The sequence below is a fragment of the Vidua chalybeata genome, chromosome 5, assembly GCF_026979565.1.
Source record: "Vidua chalybeata isolate OUT-0048 chromosome 5, bVidCha1 merged haplotype, whole genome shotgun sequence".
In the NCBI taxonomy this organism is placed as follows: Eukaryota; Metazoa; Chordata; class Aves; order Passeriformes; family Viduidae; genus Vidua; species Vidua chalybeata.
This window is the reverse complement of record NC_071534.1, coordinates 21,086,201-21,105,982: the sequence shown is the minus strand read 5'-3', so window position 1 is coordinate 21,105,982 and position 19,782 is coordinate 21,086,201. Positions and strand designations below refer to the sequence as shown.

Genomic DNA, 19,782 nt, shown 5'->3' with positions numbered 1-19,782 from the left:
CATTAGCCCTGCAGGGAGGTGCAAATATGAAGAATGTCACAAGCTTCATACTAATGTGCTAAATATTTAACATAATTAGTCATCGGAGCCCTATCCCTTTCTCCCACTGAGGTGACCAAGAGACAAATCACAGGATTAATAGTATGGTCCTCGGCCCTTGTTCTGTGATGCCACTTGACGTTGGCAAGTGTATTGGAGTCAGCAGGATCTGCAGGCAGAGGGAAAGACAAGGGGGACAGGCAGCACAGCCTGCAGTGTTGTTGGACCCTGGCTGGGGCTGACAGCTCATTTGCACAATGTCTGGGAAGCGAGGGCCTGCTCCCCTCATCTGAGATTCTGATGAGTGGCTGGTGTCTGACACCAAAGCCCAAGAGATCCCAGACAGGTCACTGGCTCGGTGCCATGGCGAGTTCTGCCATGCAATGGAAACCGCAGCAGGGAAGAGGGGCCGCAAGCCCGACCTGGCTGCAGTCAGTGCGTACGTGCTGGAGCAAGGTGGCTGGCAGACACACAATCTACATCTCATCCTGTGACTGGGAACGAGTATGTGACACCACATGGTCCCAACGGGGACAGGGGCTGGGGACAAGTCCCTGGGACCCATCCACCTGATGTAAAGCTATTCCTGGAAAAGAAGGAGGAAAATGTCTGGGCTTGCGCTGATATGGTTTATCTCCACTAAAGGACTTTGTCCCATACATGAACCAGAAAAGCTTTATGTGCTAGCAGCAGAGTGAAAGGGGGGCTTCCAACAAAGACTCTATAGCACAGAGCTAAAAAAATCCTTTTGCCACCATCCACTTTGTTGTAGGAAACTTCCCCTGTCCTTAAAGCCAGGGCCATTGCAGGAGTTTTATAGACTCACTCTGTGGGAATTACACATATCCCTGCAGTTATATCAGGACTCAGCCAAGGGCATACTCTGTGCCTAGAGTAGCAAAGGTGCAGAGAGATGGATTTCACCTCAAGAACCCCAAATCACCAAGCCTGCTGGAGTTACCTTCACTGTTATTGGTAGCCGAACATGCTGGTTCATCTTGGCTTGCACATCTTCACTGAGCCACAGGCACAAGAAAACCTCCATCAGGCCCCACATCTACCAGCAGATTTAAGGATGGTTCCTAGTGCACTGACACAGTGGGGTAAGGCAGGCAGAGAGAAGGTCAGTGCTCCCAATGGGCTGACATTTAGTCCAGGTACCTAATAAACAGTAACTAGGCACAACACACATGCAAACTCTCCCTCCTCCACCACACTGCCTTACATAAAAATATCTAGACAACTGCAGTCCCACTCAGACTGACGGAGACAGCTGCTATAGCAGAGCTTATAATCCTAAAGCAGAGTCTGTTGTCACTGGCAGGAGATCTTATTGTGTTGGACAAGCAATCCTAGACCTTAATTACATGTATTACCCTCCCCACAAAACCAGACAGACTAGACTGGAGTCAACTGCTTAAGCCAGGGACCACCTGGCTGTAACTTCATCTAGGTGACAGCATATGCCTTTGTGACTCCCTCTGAAAGGTTGAAACACCAAGCAAGCTCCCAGAGGTAAAGTGAGGATTTGTAAACACCAAGAAATCAGATATGCACAGTTCTGCGAAGGAATTTATTGTTCCTTCTCATTTCAGAGACTGAATTCTTTTGGCTTTTGCCCTGACCAAAGACACAGCAGAGCATGTTGGTTCAGGATTGATTTTTAAGGGATCTGGTGGCTCCTTCACTGTCTCCACTGCACACAGTATAGCAGGGAGTACCTTGAACTAGGTCCTGCTAGTAGCTCCTGTTACTGAGCACCTCATTTTTCTTCCTTGTGCTTGCCCTCAGACTGTCTCTGTGAGATAAGGTGCATTACTTTCTCCACACCAAAAAGAGCAGCTGTGTCACTTCCATGAATTTCCCCTAGCCACAAGCCCCTGGTGTTGGGATGGGGAGAGGGCGACAGGCAGAGGGAGGCATCTTGTCTGTCCCTTAAGGTCCCCCACAGGATATGGGTGTACATCTGTAAACACAGTGCAGCACGCACTGCAGAGGCACCTCAGCAAGAAAACAAAAGGCTGCAAAGACCAGAGTTCGGGTCTTCAGAGCATATGCTGCCATCACAGCCTTCCACCTGAGCTGATCATCCCTCCTTTCCAGTGTCTGGAGAGAGCAATGCTGTGCATTGCTGCTGGGAGCCAAGGCTGCTTGCACATGCCACCTCCCCATAAATGAACAAGGGACCTTCCCTCACCATATTCCTCCAGCACAGCAGTGGCCATGGCCTTTAGTCAGGAAGCACTTCTCTCAGCACCGAGGCGCTGAGCTGAGGCTGCTGTCTTGTGCTGTGAGGTCCAGTAATCAGGTCATGTCCCCATGGTGACATCTGAGTGCCCCGAATCCCTGGCTAAGACAGATGCCACATGCTGCTCAGGTCACGGACTGAGAGTGCAGGTTTCTCTGCAGCCAGATATGTAAGCAAAACACCGTTCCACTTTCTCCTTCTCCCCTAGTTCTCACTGGGGTGTTTGTACAGCCAGGAGCAAACACACAACTCTGGTGCAGGGATTTTTATTTTCTGAGAAACACATATTTCACTTCCCAGGGCAACAGACCTTCAGACACATAGTGGCGGCTGCTAGAAGCCTACAGATCACAGGGACTGCTGCTCTTTATAGTTTTGCTAATGCAAGTTTAACAACTAAACCCTCCAGAGCTGGCAGGCACTGGAGACTGACTGGCTGGATTCACCCCCACAAAACAAGGTAACGCCATGCTGGAAGCTCTCCATAGTAACCTGCTAACAGTCTCACCTGTGGGAGGAATGGGATGTTGTGTCCCTGCTTCCCATTCTCACATCTCTCATTTGAGTCATTGCTTCACTCATTCACCACACTCAGCACTTTCCTTGATCCTCCACATCCCTTCATCTTTGGCCATGCCATTTGCCTCTCAGATGAGACTGAGTTCCAGGGATAGAGAGAGAAAGGGGATAAAATAGGCTGAAGCTCACAGATAACCCCTAATGTAATTTTTCCTAAGAAAGCAGAATATTTCTTTTGTATACATGAAGCCAGGAAACGACAGTTTATCATGGATATCACTCTGAGTGCCTCTATGCTGCCTGGAGTGACTCTTGGCGTCTCATCAAAGCTTTCCCACACACCAGAGATGGCCAATTGTGAGATGTCCAAAATAGCGCTGGGGAAAGATGCGTGGCCAGGCCCTCCATCGTGGTATTCCTTTGTGCATATGTTCTAACCCTGGAAACCGAACTCCTTGTACTTGCTGGCCATATCATTTCGAAACAGCTCCAGAGCCTTCTTCATTGCAGCCTGGGCATCAGCCCCAAAGTCTGCAGCGTGTTTTTCAGCAAGGACCTTGATAATGACTTCGGAAATGAACTGTGAGGAAGGAAAGAGAGAAAGAAAAACTGAAGGGACACTCAAGGTTTATTTTCAGAAAAGCCAGACTAAGAAATAGGTTGCAGAGCCTGGAAATATCTCTGAGCTAATTCAGTAGGCCTTCCTGCAGCCTCTGGAGAGACAGTGAGGTCTAATATGCAAGGAGTCTGGGCTAGGCAGAAGCACTGGGCTCTATTCCTAGCTCTGACGCTGATCTGCTTCATGACCTTGAGTAGACCATGGCCCTTTCCACTTTTTGTTGGTCTCATCCATTAAGACTGCAAATTCATGCCCTGTGTTTGTATAACACTTAGTTTTATGGGTCTTGGTCTCCAGTGGATCCTCCAGGGCTTACTCTAAAATTGTATGTCCCTTGTGTCCAGTCACTGACAGTCCTTATGTAATGCAGTTTCCCAGGCATGCATAGGCTGCATGGGCTGGTTTATTGTTGTCAAGGGTTGGTCAGACTGTGTTTGGGTGTTTGGAATGGGAAATCTAAACTTGGATAGTCACATACCATTTGCATACCATGAGCCCTTTCTGTGCCTCCTCCTACTTGTACACACAGACCCTGGACTTGAGGGAGAGCTCACTGAAGTCCAACTAGTCATCAATAAATGAAAGCCCAACTCTCACACAGCTGTCTTGCACACATTCACTACAGATCAGACACTGAGACTCCCTGCTCTTTTCCATACCTCCAGATATTTGACAGGGATTTTGTGCTTGGTTGCGTGGGTCTGAGCCAGGGGCTTCAGTTCGGCCTCATGATTACCCTTTGCCTTCAGGATTTTGCCCAGCTGGGTAAGAACAGTAACTCCATGTTTCTTCAGATCTTCAGAGCCCTTCATCGCATCAGGGGTCTTCAGACCTTTGAACTTTTCAAAGCGATCAAGGGTCTCAGGATGGTCCTGAAAAAGTCTGTGGACAAAAGCAGAGGGACTTTGGAGAGGAGAAGCTCCTGACATACCTCCCTTTGAGTACTCAATCTACTTTAATCCCATCTTCTTACTCTTTTCCTAAGATGATCACCACTGTCTATTTCTATTCCCTCCAGTCGAGACACTGCCCTAAACATGCCCAACTAGAGCAACAGAGGAAGTGTCTGTATTTTTTCCATACAGTTCTGATAACTCTTTGGCATCCATCCCCTGGATTATGTCTCTTTTAAGATAGAGACAAGAGTCAAGGTTAGTCATGATACTGAGAGGTGAGTTCTTGTATTCATGTGAAGGAAAACCAAAAGCAAACAAAGCCGCCTGTCTTCATCAATTTACTGTTGCTGGAGAGCCAACTTATAGACCCCTGCCTCTCACACAAACTCTCTCATCAGCCCATGATTTGTTGGCCAGGAAATGAGAGCTCTACAAGCTTCCCATAGAGAGAAAAAAAAAAAAAGGGGGAAAAAAAAAAAGGGAACAGCCCCCAACCTCAGGTCCCTTATACCTAGAGGTCTATGTGTTCTTGATTGTCATCTGGATGGGAGAGTTTACTGTGCCCCTAAACCCTATGATTACAGAAATGAAGGAATTTGATTCCTGATCTTTTTTCACACCCTCTCTCATCCCACAGAAACTCCTTGGAGGAGACCTGGGTTGGCAGGGGAGCGCAAAGTCACAGGGTGACATCTATTTATTTTATGCCATGCTCTACTCTGGGATACTTGTAAGAAAAATGGTACTACATTTCCATTGGGAACTGCTTTTACTAGCATGTGGTAAATTCAGAACCAAAGTAGCCACCTCAGAGATGGATGGGTGAAGATGGCTGAGGTTCCTGCTACCCCGCCAGCACGCCTGTTCTGGACCACAAGAGGGGAAAGCCATCACATTTCCACCCACTCCATTCCTTTCCCTTCAAATGGCATCTGATCTGGAACATGATAAAGCAGGTAAGGAAAACAGCCCCCTTCTTTGGCTCATCTTTGATAACAGCTGTTTTTCACAGCTTTGCAGTAGATATGCCTGGGGGTGTGGGCTCCTTGCCTTAACCATACTTAGGGTAGAAAATCCCTCAAGCAGGTGCCAGATCCCCACTACTCTCCTCAGTGTCTGTACCCTTCCAGCAGATTTGGGTGTGCACAGTCTGAGAGGAGAGCTGAAGAGAATCTCCTCAAAGTCTGCATCCTCTCTGGTCCTAAGGGACAAGCTAGGCTCCAGTGTCCACCTAATGTTCTTTCCCACTTTGCAGTATCTGGGGTGCAGTATCTGAGTGCCAGGATCACAAGGACAACATGGAGGATAGGGTCCTCTCAGCTGGAGACTTCAGCAGCACTTCTGACACTGGAATAATGGAGAAGGGAAGTAAGGGGAAGGATATGCCTCATTTCATACTTAGACCTCCAATTCAACATGAAGTAGTGGACAAGTGTTATTGCACAGATTTCTGGCCAAAAAGCAGGATGGGCAGGGCTCTGCCAGGTGAGACTCAAGTGGGGAGAGGGAAACTCTCAGGTACTTCGCAGATAATTTTACTGAAATAGATCCCAAGAAAATTGCCACAGAAGTGATGTTCCTCTCTTTTCATTCCTTCTCTGCCTCCCCACATCCTTTCTGCAGAGCATCTGAAGCCCAACTTCACTCCAGCATTTCTCACTGTAGTGCTTGGGAAATGAGGATCCAAAGCAGAGCTTGGCCACCAGAGGCAGAGAGACAAAGCACAGCCAGGTGTTAAAAGCAGCACTGGTCTGCTCCTGCACCCACAGAGAGATGGAGAGACAGAAGCACACCAATTTACACAGTGAGTAACTTTTAACCCAAAAAATAGCAACGGAAAAACCACTACCCTACAAGAAAGAAAACACCTTGTTGAAATAAACACTGACAAGCATGTCTCTCATCAAAAGCTCTCAGCTTTACTCTTAGAACTGAAGCTCCTTGCCTACCTCATTAAAATCTGATGGCCATGGCCAGCGAGGTCGGACTCCACCTTTCCCCAGACTGTCAGGACTTGCTGCCATTCCTGGTCACTAAGCCCCATGGTTCACCAAAGGCGAGTCCTGAGTGCTTCCTGCAGCCGTTTGCCTTTCCCCAAAGGGTAGCTGGAGAGCTCACCCGTGGGATTTATAGCCCCTGCCCACAAATCTACACCTGTCAATCATCAGCAGGACTTCTTGCTCTCTTTCAGGCTTGTCTAACCTAATCAGCCTCTCTGTTTTTTTCCTAGGAAGCTATTTTGAGTCAGGTACTATTGTGGGTGCCACTAATGGCATAATTTCTGCTTCTCGTATTGGACTGGCACATGTCCCACTCTAGACAGAAAGGGCACTGCTGGAATGCTGTGCCAGGAGCCTGTCCCAGGTTCCTGAGGACCCAGAGACAGTGTCAAGCTTTATGGCAGGAGATCTCTGAAGAGCACAGTCATCTGCAAGGCCACCCTGCCTCCCTCTCCCCTGGCCTGCCAAGGGCAGGCAGGAGAAAAGGCCGGGACAGACAGTAGCATTGACTCCATCACTCCAAAGGCCTTTCCTTTCCCATAATGATCTCACCATCCTTTTCTCCTGGGGCAACACACCATTTGTGACGTGCCCTTAAGAGATAACCATATTCAAAGCAGCCCAGTCATTTCCCCACCTGCTGCAGGAGGAATGAAGGGATAAAAGCTATATGGGAGCCAGTTCCCCCACATCTGCCTGCCAGGATCCTGCTGCCTGTTTTTCTGGGAAACACCTAGGATTAGCTGACGGCTGAGTCTGGATATTGGAGCCAAGAGATGTACAACTGCGCCAGAAAGGTAATTTGCAGCAGACCAGAGACACGAGGACATAGCAAAGCTACACTCAACACCCACCCAATCAGCAGTTCTGCTCTCTGGCTATTTCTGTCACGCCAAACAAATTTCAGTGTAGGAAGGAAGAGCCACTGAGCTGACAAACCATGTGGATATGCTTTTGGAGGGCTCCCAGACTTTCTCCTATCTCCCTGTCAGGACTGGTGATGGCCTGGCACACCAGTGGGGTGACTGGTCCCTTCCAGGGGTGGCTGCAGTCAGGGCACAGCCTGATTACAAAGCCCAGTACTGCTGTCCTGAACCATGCACCTGCCTCTGGATGTTTCCAAGGAGAAAGCAGCTAAGAAATATCAACCAGAGGCCGAAGACACCTGTCTTGGAATTTAGGAGAAGAGCATTGAACCCCACAGTGTCTACCACAATGCTGCAGGACTTGAGCTGCATCAGTGCCTCTGCACCCTTCCACTCGCTACAGGCTCCCTGCTCCAGCCTTGCAAGGGGAGAGAAGTGCCCATGTACAATGGTAATTGGGCAGCAAGGATGATGGAGGCACAGAGCCTCACATGCCTAAGAAACACAGAGGTTTAAAGGGAATGCTGTGGGTAAGAAGGGTGGCAAAAGTCCAGTGGAGGTGTCAGCTGGCATCCAAGCCTCGAGGTAAGGACATTTTGGCCACTACATGTTGCAAGCCTCTGTCAGCCAAGTCAGCTTGAGACTCTGAAATCCTTCCCTTCCATCTCCTCTATGTACTAGTTTGCTTCACATGCAAAAATCTACATCCAATACTTCAATTTTCTACATCAACACGTCAGGATTTCATCCTGATTTACCCGTGCAAACACCAGGTCACTACCAATTACCCAAACTAAGCTCAACTGATGGAATAGAGATTAGTACTCCTCCAACTCATTCCCTGTGCAGTTCTCCACAGCACAGGGCTGAGACAGAGGAGATGACATATCTGCAGCATCACTGCCCTCATCCTCACAGCAGTAAAGAAGCATTTGTATCCTTCCAGGCTTGGGCAGGATCCTGAACACTGATCTTACTGGTTTACACACCTTTCAGACACAAGAGAAAGGTGCTCCCGGTACATGAGAGGCTGCTGCTTATGCACCGAGCTCTGTATATTCCCCAAGCTGGAACCACACTGTTGTTGTAATAACTCCATTTGAAATGGGTCGACTCTTTGCTCGCTGTAGCTTTCCCCAGGGCTGTGAAGCCAAAAGTCCTGGTATGGACATTAACATTAAATTGTCAGAATACTTAAAATGAGTATGCGATTCTATATTGCTTTTTTCCTGCAATCAAAGTAGTAATGAAATGAAATCATAAGCTCTTCTCCCTAGAGCTTAAATAAATAGTCTACAGAAATACTAGAAGTTTTATAATGCACCAGACCACCCCTCAACCCCGCAGCCATGAAAAGGACATAACATTTTAGTATCTACGGTCCTCTTGTCTTCCCCTCGGGGTAAAATCTATCACTTGCGTAATCATCTGGATAAACACAAACCACAGAGAGCTAGCACAAGGGCTGCCTCCTTTAAAATGCACCAGGTGACTGAATAGCCTGTTTCAAGCAGCTCTGCCCACACCAGGGCCGTGCCGGCACACGTGGCTGCGTCTCCACACCCACACCTGAAGCACTTTCACTAAACCAGCAGAAATGGACCTCGGATGCTTTTGGCCAGGCTTTGGGGTGCGTCGCTGGCGCAATGCGGCCGCTTTCAGCCCACTGCAAAGCCCCTCGGATGGACGTGCTCGGGCAGCCCCTGCTCGAGCAGGGTGGGGTGCCCTGGGTGACTCGGGGACCCTTCCCAGCCCGGCCGCTCCGTGGCTCGGTGTCCGGCGCGGGTCCCCAGCCCGGCCCGGAGGTGCCGCGGCTTCGGCCCCGTGGGCCAGGACTTGCTGCCACCTCGTGGCCACGGGAGACCGAGCCGCGGGCACCGGGGGGTGCGTCCCAGCCCTGCCGCGATTGGGAGGCTCGGGGAGCCGGCCGGCAGGCAGCCCTCTCATTTCGGGGGTAGGAAGGTGACCCCGGGACAGGCAGGGCTGCAGCGCTGGGTGCAGAACTTTTGCAATGGGTTCATTTTCAGTGCGGGATGTAGAGACATCGTTATTCCTTGGTCACTTGGGATGCTGTGCCTTCCCCCCCGTCCCTCAGCCTTGATATTGCAGAGGGCTGGAGTGATGGCATGGGGACACAGGAAGATCCCATGGGACAGCAGTGAAGCCACAGCTGAGACTCAACGTATTGCCGCGAGGAGAAATACTGTTCTAGAGACTTCATGGGGCTTGTTTGTACCCAAAAATGCTACCAAAAGGTGCTTAGGAAAGGTCCCCCCCACCTAACAGGCTCAGCAGGCAGGTAAAGAGCCATCTCTGGCAAAACAGTGGGTGCAATCCCACCTGTGCCTTGCTCCACCCTCCACAGCTGGCAAACCTTTCTACAGGTATTAATTAATTTAGACTGTGTCACAATTCCATGGACAGAAAAGCCACTTGTCCTCCCCTTTGATGGGGGATGAAAGAAGTTCTATGACTTGCTTGAGCCCACAGACACCAGTGAAAGAGCAGGGATTGACTCTTGGGTATAGTTTCAGAAACACCAGCTGGTTTGGGGCTATTACTGTGAGGCTCAGTCACCCAGGTAGAGCTGGGGGACACAGTGAAACACACACAAGCCACAGGGATGGACCAGATCTAAGTTTGTTTGGCCACATTCAATTTTTTTCCTAGACTATCACTGTTGTGAAGAGAGAAATCCAACCCCTGGAAATGGGGCCGGAAAATGAATGTTGGAGAGCCCAGCAGTCCCTCACACTGGTGGTTAAGAGAACAAATTTCTAGCTCTGTTTCCTCTGCAGCCAGACCTGCTGCAAGTAGGGAAATGGGCACCCAAGAGAGAGGCACTGGCAGAAATCACAGATTTCTTTTTCATTTGAAGTAAGTTTGTGAAATAAATTTTACAGAATCTCCATCTCCAGAAAGAAAGAGACAGAGATGTTCCAAAATCCAGTCCATCTTCAAGAAACAAACCAAACCATCTTGTGTGCTTACACAGCAAAATGTCTCAGAGGAACAAATGGATATTTTGATCAAATAATTTTTTTATTTTCAATGAACTATTTTTTCCCCACAACACAATTTTTAAAAAGCCCTGAGAGCAGCCAAGGGTCCCATGGCTGGGAGCAGTGATGACAGCAGCCCCAGCTCTGCTGCGAGCCTGGGTTGTATAAAGAGTGACGTGACGTAAGTAATACACACTGCTGTGGTCAGGGGGAGGCTGGCACTCCAAAAAAGCCAGGAATATTATATAACAACAACTTACATAATTACGTCTTGCATAATGCCAGAGAAAAGGCCCTTCGTAACGCAGCTGTGGTTTCTATGGCATTTTGCTGAAATACAGCTTCTTCTGAGAGACTCATTTGTGCTTTGTTTCAGGAGCCTGCAGCTCAGTCCATGCAGACTGACAGGTGAGAGTCCTGCACTCACAGCAGCTTGAGCTGGAGAGGTGAGGGATACAGTAATGGGATCTTTTAGCAGGGCAAGAGCATTGGCTTTTGGCCAGCCCTGCCATTGACTTCAGTAATCTGAAAAGCAGAAGACTGTCACTTAAGAGCACTATCCAAAACTGTGAGAGTTGTGTAGCCTCTACTGCTTGTAGGAAATGAGATGGAGTCTAACTGATGATGGCAGTGGCCAAATCCCATTCCAGGCTCACTCCTCTCTTCCCCTTGTTCTTAGACACTATTCTTAGCAATGCCTCCAGGCAGGGCTCCTGTACACTGATGGGTTTCAGCAGCTGAGAAGTGACCTGACCTGTTTGCTTAAAAGGAAGAGCAAGGACTAGGAGCAGAAGATTTCAGCATCAGGACAAGATTTGGGCTGTGAGTTTGCAGAGCTGTGCTATGTACTTACCAGTGTCTCGGCATGGATTCTCTCCGGGATCAAGCCCTGTGCCGTAGAGTCAGAGGTAGCTTTACCTTCGCTCCAGTGCTCACAGAACCCAGCCTTTAGTGACTATCAACATAACACAGACATGACCCACAGCTCCTGTGCAATTATTGAGGCATCTCACAATCTGTGTTAACTCTACACAGCACCTGGGAAAAATGTTTATCTCGGCTAAACAAGACACTTCTTGCACACCAGTGCTTGCATTCAGTGGGAGAATGTGCGGGAAAAGCAGAAGGGCAATCCAGGACAAGAATATTTAGGCTACAATACAGAAACTGAGGCTGTCTCTGAGGCTGCAGCAGTTCTCTTTGGGGAAGGACTGGGAATGCAGAGCACAAAAGGACTGAGGATTTTGGTGGGAAACTGTGAGTGCAGTTTAAGAAGGGAAGAGTATGATTAGAGAACAACAGACAGATTTTAAAGCCTCACTCACCCAGGAGCAAAAGGAGAAAAATATTTTTTAGAGGTAAGAACACAGGTTATGCCAGTGCAACCCTGGAGATCTCCAAGAGTCAGTGGGAAATGTGGCACGCAACAGTCTCTTCAGGTGGATCAGACTTTGTAACACCATGCTGGCCCTCAAGAGTTTGTGTACTACCCTTTGAAACACTAAAGTAAGAGAGGAATTTCTCCCTCGTCCCTCATCATCAATAAAATATTGTAACTAGAGCCTTCTGAAGGACAACTGAGAAAGGCAGGGCCACAAAAACACATATGGGCAGAAAAGTTCAAGCAATCAGCCTGCATTCAGTATTGGGTGTCTGCCTGCCATCCTGAGCTCTGCAGCTCAGAGCTACCCACAGGAAGCTGCAACAGAGACATTTACAACATGGCTAAGGCTGGGATTTAGTGATAGGTTTAATGAAATCCAGGCAGCTGGAAGGAGTGGCTCTCCATTCCATGCCTTATTCCAGAGAATGTCCTAACTCTCCTCTTCCCAGTGCCTTGGGCATATGGGTGGTGCCTTGCAAGGTTCCTGGGTGCTGCTGGAGAGGTGCTTACCCATATACCTGCAAAGGCAGCAGCAACTGCAGCATGGCCAAGACCAGAGCGAGAGCAGCCTCAGCACTGACACAGCTGAGCCACTGTGCAAACAAGTGCCCTATTCACAACCCTCCCTTCCTTGGGACACACCAACAGCCATGCCCAGAGTCTGAAGGGAGCCAGCAACAATAAATAATTCCTCCTGGCTGAACTGCTCCTCAAGGAAGAGGAGGCACTGGGCCTTAGCACACAGTGCACAACTTAGCTGTGGTCTCTCAGCCTCCCAAAAAAAAGAGTGGGAGAGTCCATCACTACATGGTAAAATTGGATGATACAGCTGCAAATTTCCTTCTCAGTCCATTGGGCAGGCAATGGCCCTCAAGCTAGCAGCACTTAATATGAGGCTGTGCATGTGTTTAAATTGGATTTGGAGGTAATGACAGCAGATCCTCCCCCACCCCACAATGCCTGTGCAGCTCATTATGAGGGCTTCAAATGAGCTGGATTAAGGAACTGGTCTGAGTTTGAAGTAACTGTGTTTATCTTTTGGAGAGTGTATTTTTGAAGCCAGATGAGTTCTGTGGTCTGGTTTGTCACACAGCTGGACCAACACACGCTGACGGGAGGGACGGGCAGGCAGAGCTACTTACGCAGGCATCCTTTGTGGAAGGAACACCCATAGAGCCATCCTCCAAAACTCCAGGCAGCACTGTCTAACTAGTGGAACAGCCCATACAGATTAGGGTTTCCCTTTGCCTGAGTTTCATGGGGTGAAAAGAGAGAAAAAAGACTAATGTTTTCATTTCCTGTGCCTGCAAAACAGCCTCTCATCCACAAAGCATGGATCCTCTGCGAGATAAGAGCCCGTGGGGAAGCGAAGATCTACCCCTCATTTTTATTGATGTTTACACTTGCCTTTTAATGAGCTCCAGCAGGTTCTCGCTTCCAGCTGCAGTTGGCCCTTTTCAAAGTTCAAGGTCTCATTTTGCATTATCGTTCCACACCAAGTGCACCCTTAGGGAGGAGAGGAGCAACCAGGAGTTCTTCTCTTCTGAGAAGCAGCACCAGTTTAAGCAGCCCCTAATCCAGTAGTGCTTTCTGTGCTCTGCTGGTCTTACTGGGAACTCCTGCAGGAAAACTGATCCCACTGAAAAAAAAATACTTGGCAAAATAATCATAGTTTTCTTCAAGCACTGGGCAGCAGTGAGCACCCTAAGCATAGCACCTGTGGCCTGGCTGCCTGAACAGAACATTTACCACTCAGTTGGGGTGGGGTCTCTGTTCTGCATCTTTTCCCTGTTGTTTCCTTTGCTGTGCTTCCAAACAGATCTTTTGCCCTGTCCACTTCAGGGTCCTGCTGGCAAGACAACCACAGTGCTGAGGCCCGCTACTGGCTGCAAGATACTGGCACAAAAAATACAAATACTGGAAGATTTCACTTCTGCTGAGAATCCTGGACCAGTGGTTCCTTAGGTAGTGGTGCAGGTGTAACACAGCGTCCCTGCCAAATGCTCAGCCTGGCCAGCCCTTCCAGCTTTTTGGGGTCTGGGGTTCCATATACACATGTCCCAGGCTGGGCATCTTTGGAAAGCTCACCTGTAACCATACACAGGATTCATGGACAGCTATCTTATCTATCTAGCCTCTTCCCCCAACAACACTAGTGGCAGGTGCCTAGAGAAAGTGTAAGAAGCAGGAACAGCTCTATTCCATTACAGCAACTTGAGGCTAAACGACTTCCAAAGGTTATATTTGCATGCTTGCATTTAACAGCCATAGGCAGAATTCTTCATGAATTCATATTTTTTGTTAATCCTCTTATACATGCCCCACAAAATATACTTCAGACATGGCTGAAGCCTTACTAAGTCAAACTGTTTAAAACAACCTGCTGACTTGGTGACTTTGCAGAAGATCAGCCAATGCACAAAGACAAAAATCCAATAATCACTTTCTAACCATTCACAAACAGCTTTAAGGCGTGCTCATCCAAAAAAAAAAAAAAAAAAAAAAAAAAAAAAAAAAAACCAACAATAAAAATGAAGCTCCATTACCCTCAAAGATCTCTGCACATGCAGGGGTCCCATCTCTCATGCCTTTTTAATTGTGAGTTCCCCAAACACCATGGTTTTATTTTTTGATCTTCCTCCTCCTGCTAAGTGCTCCAGTGTTGGTGCACAGCTGGTCGGATCCAGCTGGTCTGTGGCAGCATCTGTCTGGAAATTGCTTATCTTAGCCTGCAGTCCTTTTATTTCCTTCCCCATCAGCTGCAGCAGAGATTTCACTCCACGTGGTGAATTTCACTCTGCTCTAAATGAATTCATGCTCCTTATCCGTGTTTCAGTGCTAATTTTGTGACTTGTCTATGAGTTTACAGCAAGGGTCAAATTACACTGGATTTATTATCCTCCTGAGCAGAAGGCCAGCATTTATGTGCTGCTATTGTAGACCTGCAGCTCATGGAGCTGAGAGAGGGACGCTGGCCCTCACAGAAAGACATACAGGGCCTCACCTACTTATTGGGGCAGAGACGGTCCAAATTATTAAAAAAAAAATAGTCAAGGACACACTGGGACCACAGACCAAAAAATCAGGAAAAGAAATGTGACTGCAGATAACCAGACAAAGCAGGCAGGCCTTTTGTGTCAAAAAAAGGGTAATACAAATGTCTCATCCATGAGCACAGTCTGGGCTGAGAGAGAATCTTTGGGGCAGGGGAGGAGTTCAGATGGAAATTCAGATGGGAACATGGTAAGTTTTGACTTGTTTGGGTTTTTAAACAAAATAAAGACTGACTTGAGCGAAGTGAGAGGAAAGCAGAAAAGTGAAGTCCTGGCCAGTCTGACCTTCAAGGAGTTAGTGTGGGAAGTCATTGATTCCATATCTGCTGCTCCCTTTTCATGGGTCCTGCTTTCAGGAGTTTCATTTTGCAGACAGAGTAGTGCCTCTCACCTGGTGAGTGATAAGCACGATGCCAGGGCACTCCAGGTGCGGGCTCTAGAGCTCAGGCCACCCTGAGTGTTTAATAGAGGAGTTCTGAACCATCTCACTGGGATGAAGCCAGCAGAGGTTCAGGGCAGCTGGCAGGCCCAGCAGCTACCAGACTACACAAAGCAGAGGGAAATGCCCACAAGAGGGAGAGTTGGTGCCACTCTGCACCGTGATTCTGTGCAAACGGCACTTCCCAGCCTAACAACTCTAAGAGCCCATTCCCCTTGCTCCACTTCTCCCAACAGAAATGTTGGAGATTCCCTTTTCCATGGTGTTTCCCCTCCTCCTCTTTCTCCACATGACTGGTATTTCATCTTCTTCCTGTGGGGTAAGCCCAAAGGCCCCACCGTGTGGGTGCCAGACATGGTGCCATCAGAAAGGCATCGTGACTGAGATGGTTTCTCTGCTCTCACTGCTGTTCTGCTTCCTTTTCCTCCCACTCACATTGTGCTGTGCTGGGAGGGCACCCCTGCACCAGCCTCAGCACAGGCAGCCCCCCCTCTTGCCCAGCTCATCATTTGGAGGTGACACCCCTGGTCACTACCCTCCGTGGGCTCACATGGAAAATACCATTTCTGCTGGGCTCTGCTCAGCCTCAACACTCCAAGCCTAAAACAGGCTCCACTAGGGCACGGGATTTTCAATCCATTTTCCAAAAACAGTTGATGGCTACCAGCAACAGGATCCTAGAAGTCTCTGAGCTTCTGCAGGGCAAAGCTTAATGTGAGAAATTACCAGAAAACACTGGTGATGTGGGAATAGCCACTCTGCAAGCCTCTATGGCTGAAAGTGCTCCATGATGCTGGAAAAGCATAAGCACTAGCAGGACCTTTCTTGTGGGATCATCCCATCAGCTCCACAAACAGTATCCCTATGCTCCCAAGTCCAGAAACTATCAAGAAACATTCTGATGATTTTGGCTGGTGATTTAGCAGGAATTGTAACACAGCTCATAGCATTCCTGGGGCAGTTTCCTAACCTGAAACCTTGGAGAAATGCCTTCAGAGGAGATCTACATGAACCACATTACCAGAATCACCACAAGACCCCCAAGCATGACACATCTTGGCCACCATGAGCCTCCAGCTGCCAGAACAAAGCAGGCTAACAGGTTCCCTCTGCAGAGAGGGATTTTCTGCCTGAGGGAAAACGTCATGGACACTTCTTCTGAAGCACATTGTGTCTGCTGGCATGTCAGGCATTGCACACAAAGCTGCCCTGGAAAGCAGTATTGACACAAAATCACAGGAGCCCCTAAGCCTGATCAGTGGCCAAGGAGCTCACCACAGTGGTGAGCACAGTCCATATCCCAGCTGGGGGCACTGGGCAGGGAGGCCAAGGAGATTTATCAGCGCACCCACAGGATCTGCCTTGCAGGACATCCACACTGCTGTGCAAGACGGTGCACATCGACAGGGAGGAATGAAATGCAAAAAGGAAAGAGAAATGCCCCCAAGATGATCTAAGGGATGGAGCACCTCTCCTATGAGGAAAGACTGAGAATAGGGTTTGGTCAGCCTGGAATAGAGAAGGCCTAGAGTGACCTAATAAGATCCTTCCACCAGTACCTGAAGGAAGCCTACATGTAAGATGGGGAGAAACTTTGTGCAGGGCTCATAGTGACATGGGGGAATGGATTCAAACTGAAAGAGTAGGTTTAGGTTAGATAAAAGGAAAAATTCCTTACTGTGAGGGAGTGAGGCATAGGAACAGGTTGCCCAGAGAACGTGTGGATGCCACATCCCTGGAAGTGTTCAAGGCCAGGCTGGATGAAGCTCTGAGTAACCTGGTCTAGTGGAAGGTATCTCTGCCCATGGCAGAGGAGCTGGAATCCATGATCTTTAAAGTCCCTTCCAACCCAAACTATTCCATGACTTTATAATTCTCAGCCAGTTTATTTTAAGTAGAAAATTTAATCACTCACTTCCAAATTATAGCTCTAGGATTGGGCTCATGAGCTCATGTACCCAGTTAACTTTTTAGAGCAGCTTATGATGATCCAGCGTGTGCAGAAACGGACAGTGTGAAGAACCAGCACCTAATCCTGCAGTGCATCAGAGCATCTCGTTCAGTATTCCCTGCTCAGAGAGGGTTAGAGCAGACACAATAAGACAGCAGTGGCTCAGAAAATACGACTTACTACTGCAATCAGCAAGTTTTTGCTTGGCTTTAGGTATGCTGACGGGAGGTAACATAGCCAAAAGGCATCAGAGGTGAGAAGGTGAAACAGAAAGAGAAGGGCCACCCCTTGGCAGGGGTGAGGCAATGAGGTTATTTACACAACAGCCAGTGGATATGTGTCTTATTTATACAGGATAAGAAGAATGAAAGTAGAGTTATCTTATGTTGAGTGAGATAGTTTAATAGTACACAATTACTTCATACAGATTTAGCTAGAAGTAATTAAAAGTAAGGTTGTGCTCTGAGGCAGAGTTCCCCTGCCACTGAATTCAGGTCCAGCGGGAAGCTCGCATTTGCAGCCATTCACAAAATCAAGTCCCTAAACTTCAGACATTTCCCCCAGCAGCTTAACTGTTATGTCCTTTGAAGTTATATTTTAGGTTTAAATTTCAATCTTTATCCTCATTTCTTACCTTTCTTTCCTGTTTGAAATCCAGAGGCAGCTTCCATCTGCTGATCTGAGTGTGCTGGTGCAGGGCAATAGGATCCCACATTCCCCCAGCTGGGCAGCCTCAGGCAGCCAGGAGGCAGCCGTGTCACTTGGCAGTGTCTTGCTCCCTGCCCTCATGCAGGGGTTCAGAAGTATACTAGGGATAGGAAGGAGATCTGCCTTGGGAGTGGAGCTTGGAAATGTTGTTTTTATCTGAAAGCAAAATCAAACCATGTATACTCCTGATGCAACACAATGCCAAGGTGTCAGGAAGCTTTTGGCTTGCCAGGAACCTAAAAGAAATATTTTTAGCCTGAGTGAGGTTGATGTAAATATTTTCTTTCTTTTTCCTTCCCTCTGAACTCACAGGTGAACCAGAAGCCACGGGTTTGGGCACCTTGGAAATAAATTTACAACATCAGCAGATGCTTTTTGAGTGCCCCAGTGAAGTATGCAACATGCTCCTTCCTTTCTATCTTCGCCCACGTGTGACTGCATGAGCCTCTCTGTGAGAGCACAACTTTTACTACTCTAGCAGCAGAAAAACATGAAACCACATTTGCCCCAGTTCTCCATCATTTTTCATCTCTGCACACCACACATGAGGTGTGCCTTGGACCAGGGGCTGTGTCAGAGATGCCTCAAGTGCTGCCACACCACAACAACTGCATTGCACCCACCCTGGAAGGACCCAGATAGCATCCTGGGGGCCGGGCATTGATGGCTCCAGGGATGAGAGCCCAGCTAGGGACATCATCGAGGAGTGCTGTCAGGTGGAGACAGCCTGGGCTGAAGACTTTTCCCTCACCTCCACACACACAGCTGCAATATCCCCAGCATGTCCTGGCACAGAAACCAATAGAGCAAATTTTCACAGTGATGATCACAGGGGAAAAGAGAAACAAAAAATTTTGTGAAAGCTAAACACCCACACCAGCTTTGCAGAAGTTGTTTTGCTTTCCACCTGCTTATTCCCACCCACTTAGGCAACTTAATACTGACTGACTTTTCATTCATACTTTTTTTTTTTAAAAAAAAAGCATTTGAAACAAAATGAGCTAATTACAGAGTAAATATTTAGCTTGAAATGAGCAGACAGATATTCAAAACCATTTTCTGACATGACAGATGATCTGAAAGGAGCTGTGCTGCAGGCATTGTGTGCCGATCAAACCCAATTTAAAAATACAAGGCATAGAAGCAAAAATAGACATGACCCCAAGCACAAACATCCCCACACAGGCAAATGTCTCCTGTAAAATGCCACGGGTGATTTCATGGCAGCTGAACCTGGCAGCACTGGAACAGCTTCACCCACCTCTGAGGGTGCTGCCATGGTAAGCCCGTGTGAACAGCATTGAAGCAACACACAAACATTGCCCTGGGCTTATCCAGTTGCTCCAGTTTTGGGACCCCAGCATGGGCCCATACATTTCCTGAAGACCTAAGGGAAATTCCTGTCCTCTTATGCACATGACCTAACTTCCAGCTCTTGGTATGCTGGGTGGAATCTAAATGACTCTTGCTACTTTTGCCATACCTAAATTATTGTGACTATTATTCTGTACCCTCCAGAGGCCCCAGTGCCAGGCTACTCCATCACCCTTGCCAGGCTGTGTGGTTCCTCCCTTCACCTTTTGGTCAACTTTTGGACCCAATTTTTAGCATTAGCATCATGCTGAAGATCCTTTGGTCCTCCATATTTCCCACCCAGGGGCTTGTTTTTTTGCAGGAAGCAGCTGTAAAATCAGACCACCAGCAGGCCAGGTCTGAGACTGGGTCCTGAGTTTGCCACTCTTCACTGGTAAGTGACACCTGCAAGGTGAAAGAGAAGAAGCCAGTCCTGTCCCTGGTGTGGCCACAGACCCTCAGCACTGCAGCACAGCTCAGGATCTGGAAATGGCTTCCCTGCACATGGAAAGCCAGGAGATTCCTGAGCTATCACAGACCCAGGCACCTCGCTGTGGCTTTGGGAGGTGAGGGCTGGTAGCTCCCAAGCTCTGAAGCCTCTCCAGGTTGTTAGGAGCAACATGGACCAAGCCCCATGTTACAGAGCCCATGCCAGGGCTACTAGTCAAAGAAAAGAGGTGTTAAAAAATGAATTGTAAAATGAAG

At 48.3% G+C, this 19,782-nt stretch overlaps 1 protein-coding gene and 1 long non-coding RNA gene across 2 annotated transcripts; one reads left to right on the top strand and one right to left on the bottom strand.

Annotated features, from left to right (window-relative positions):
- Positions 1–2,537: 2,537 nt before the first annotated feature.
- On the bottom strand, positions 2,538–6,554 carry MB (myoglobin). The gene is made up of 3 exons (XM_053942745.1): positions 6,271–6,554; positions 4,085–4,307; positions 2,538–3,386 (listed from the first exon to the last, which is right to left on the bottom strand). Exons 1-3 carry the CDS (start codon positions 6,363–6,365, stop codon positions 3,240–3,242), a joined length of 465 nt encoding a protein of 154 aa, XP_053798720.1. The 5' UTR covers positions 6,366–6,554; the 3' UTR covers positions 2,538–3,239.
- On the top strand, positions 5,594–6,639 carry LOC128788033 (uncharacterized). Its single transcript, XR_008430938.1, has 3 exons — positions 5,594–5,806; positions 5,945–6,125; positions 6,552–6,639. It is a non-coding gene; the product is annotated as an uncharacterized LOC128788033 (long non-coding RNA).
- The last annotated feature ends 13,143 nt before the right edge of the window (positions 6,640–19,782 follow it).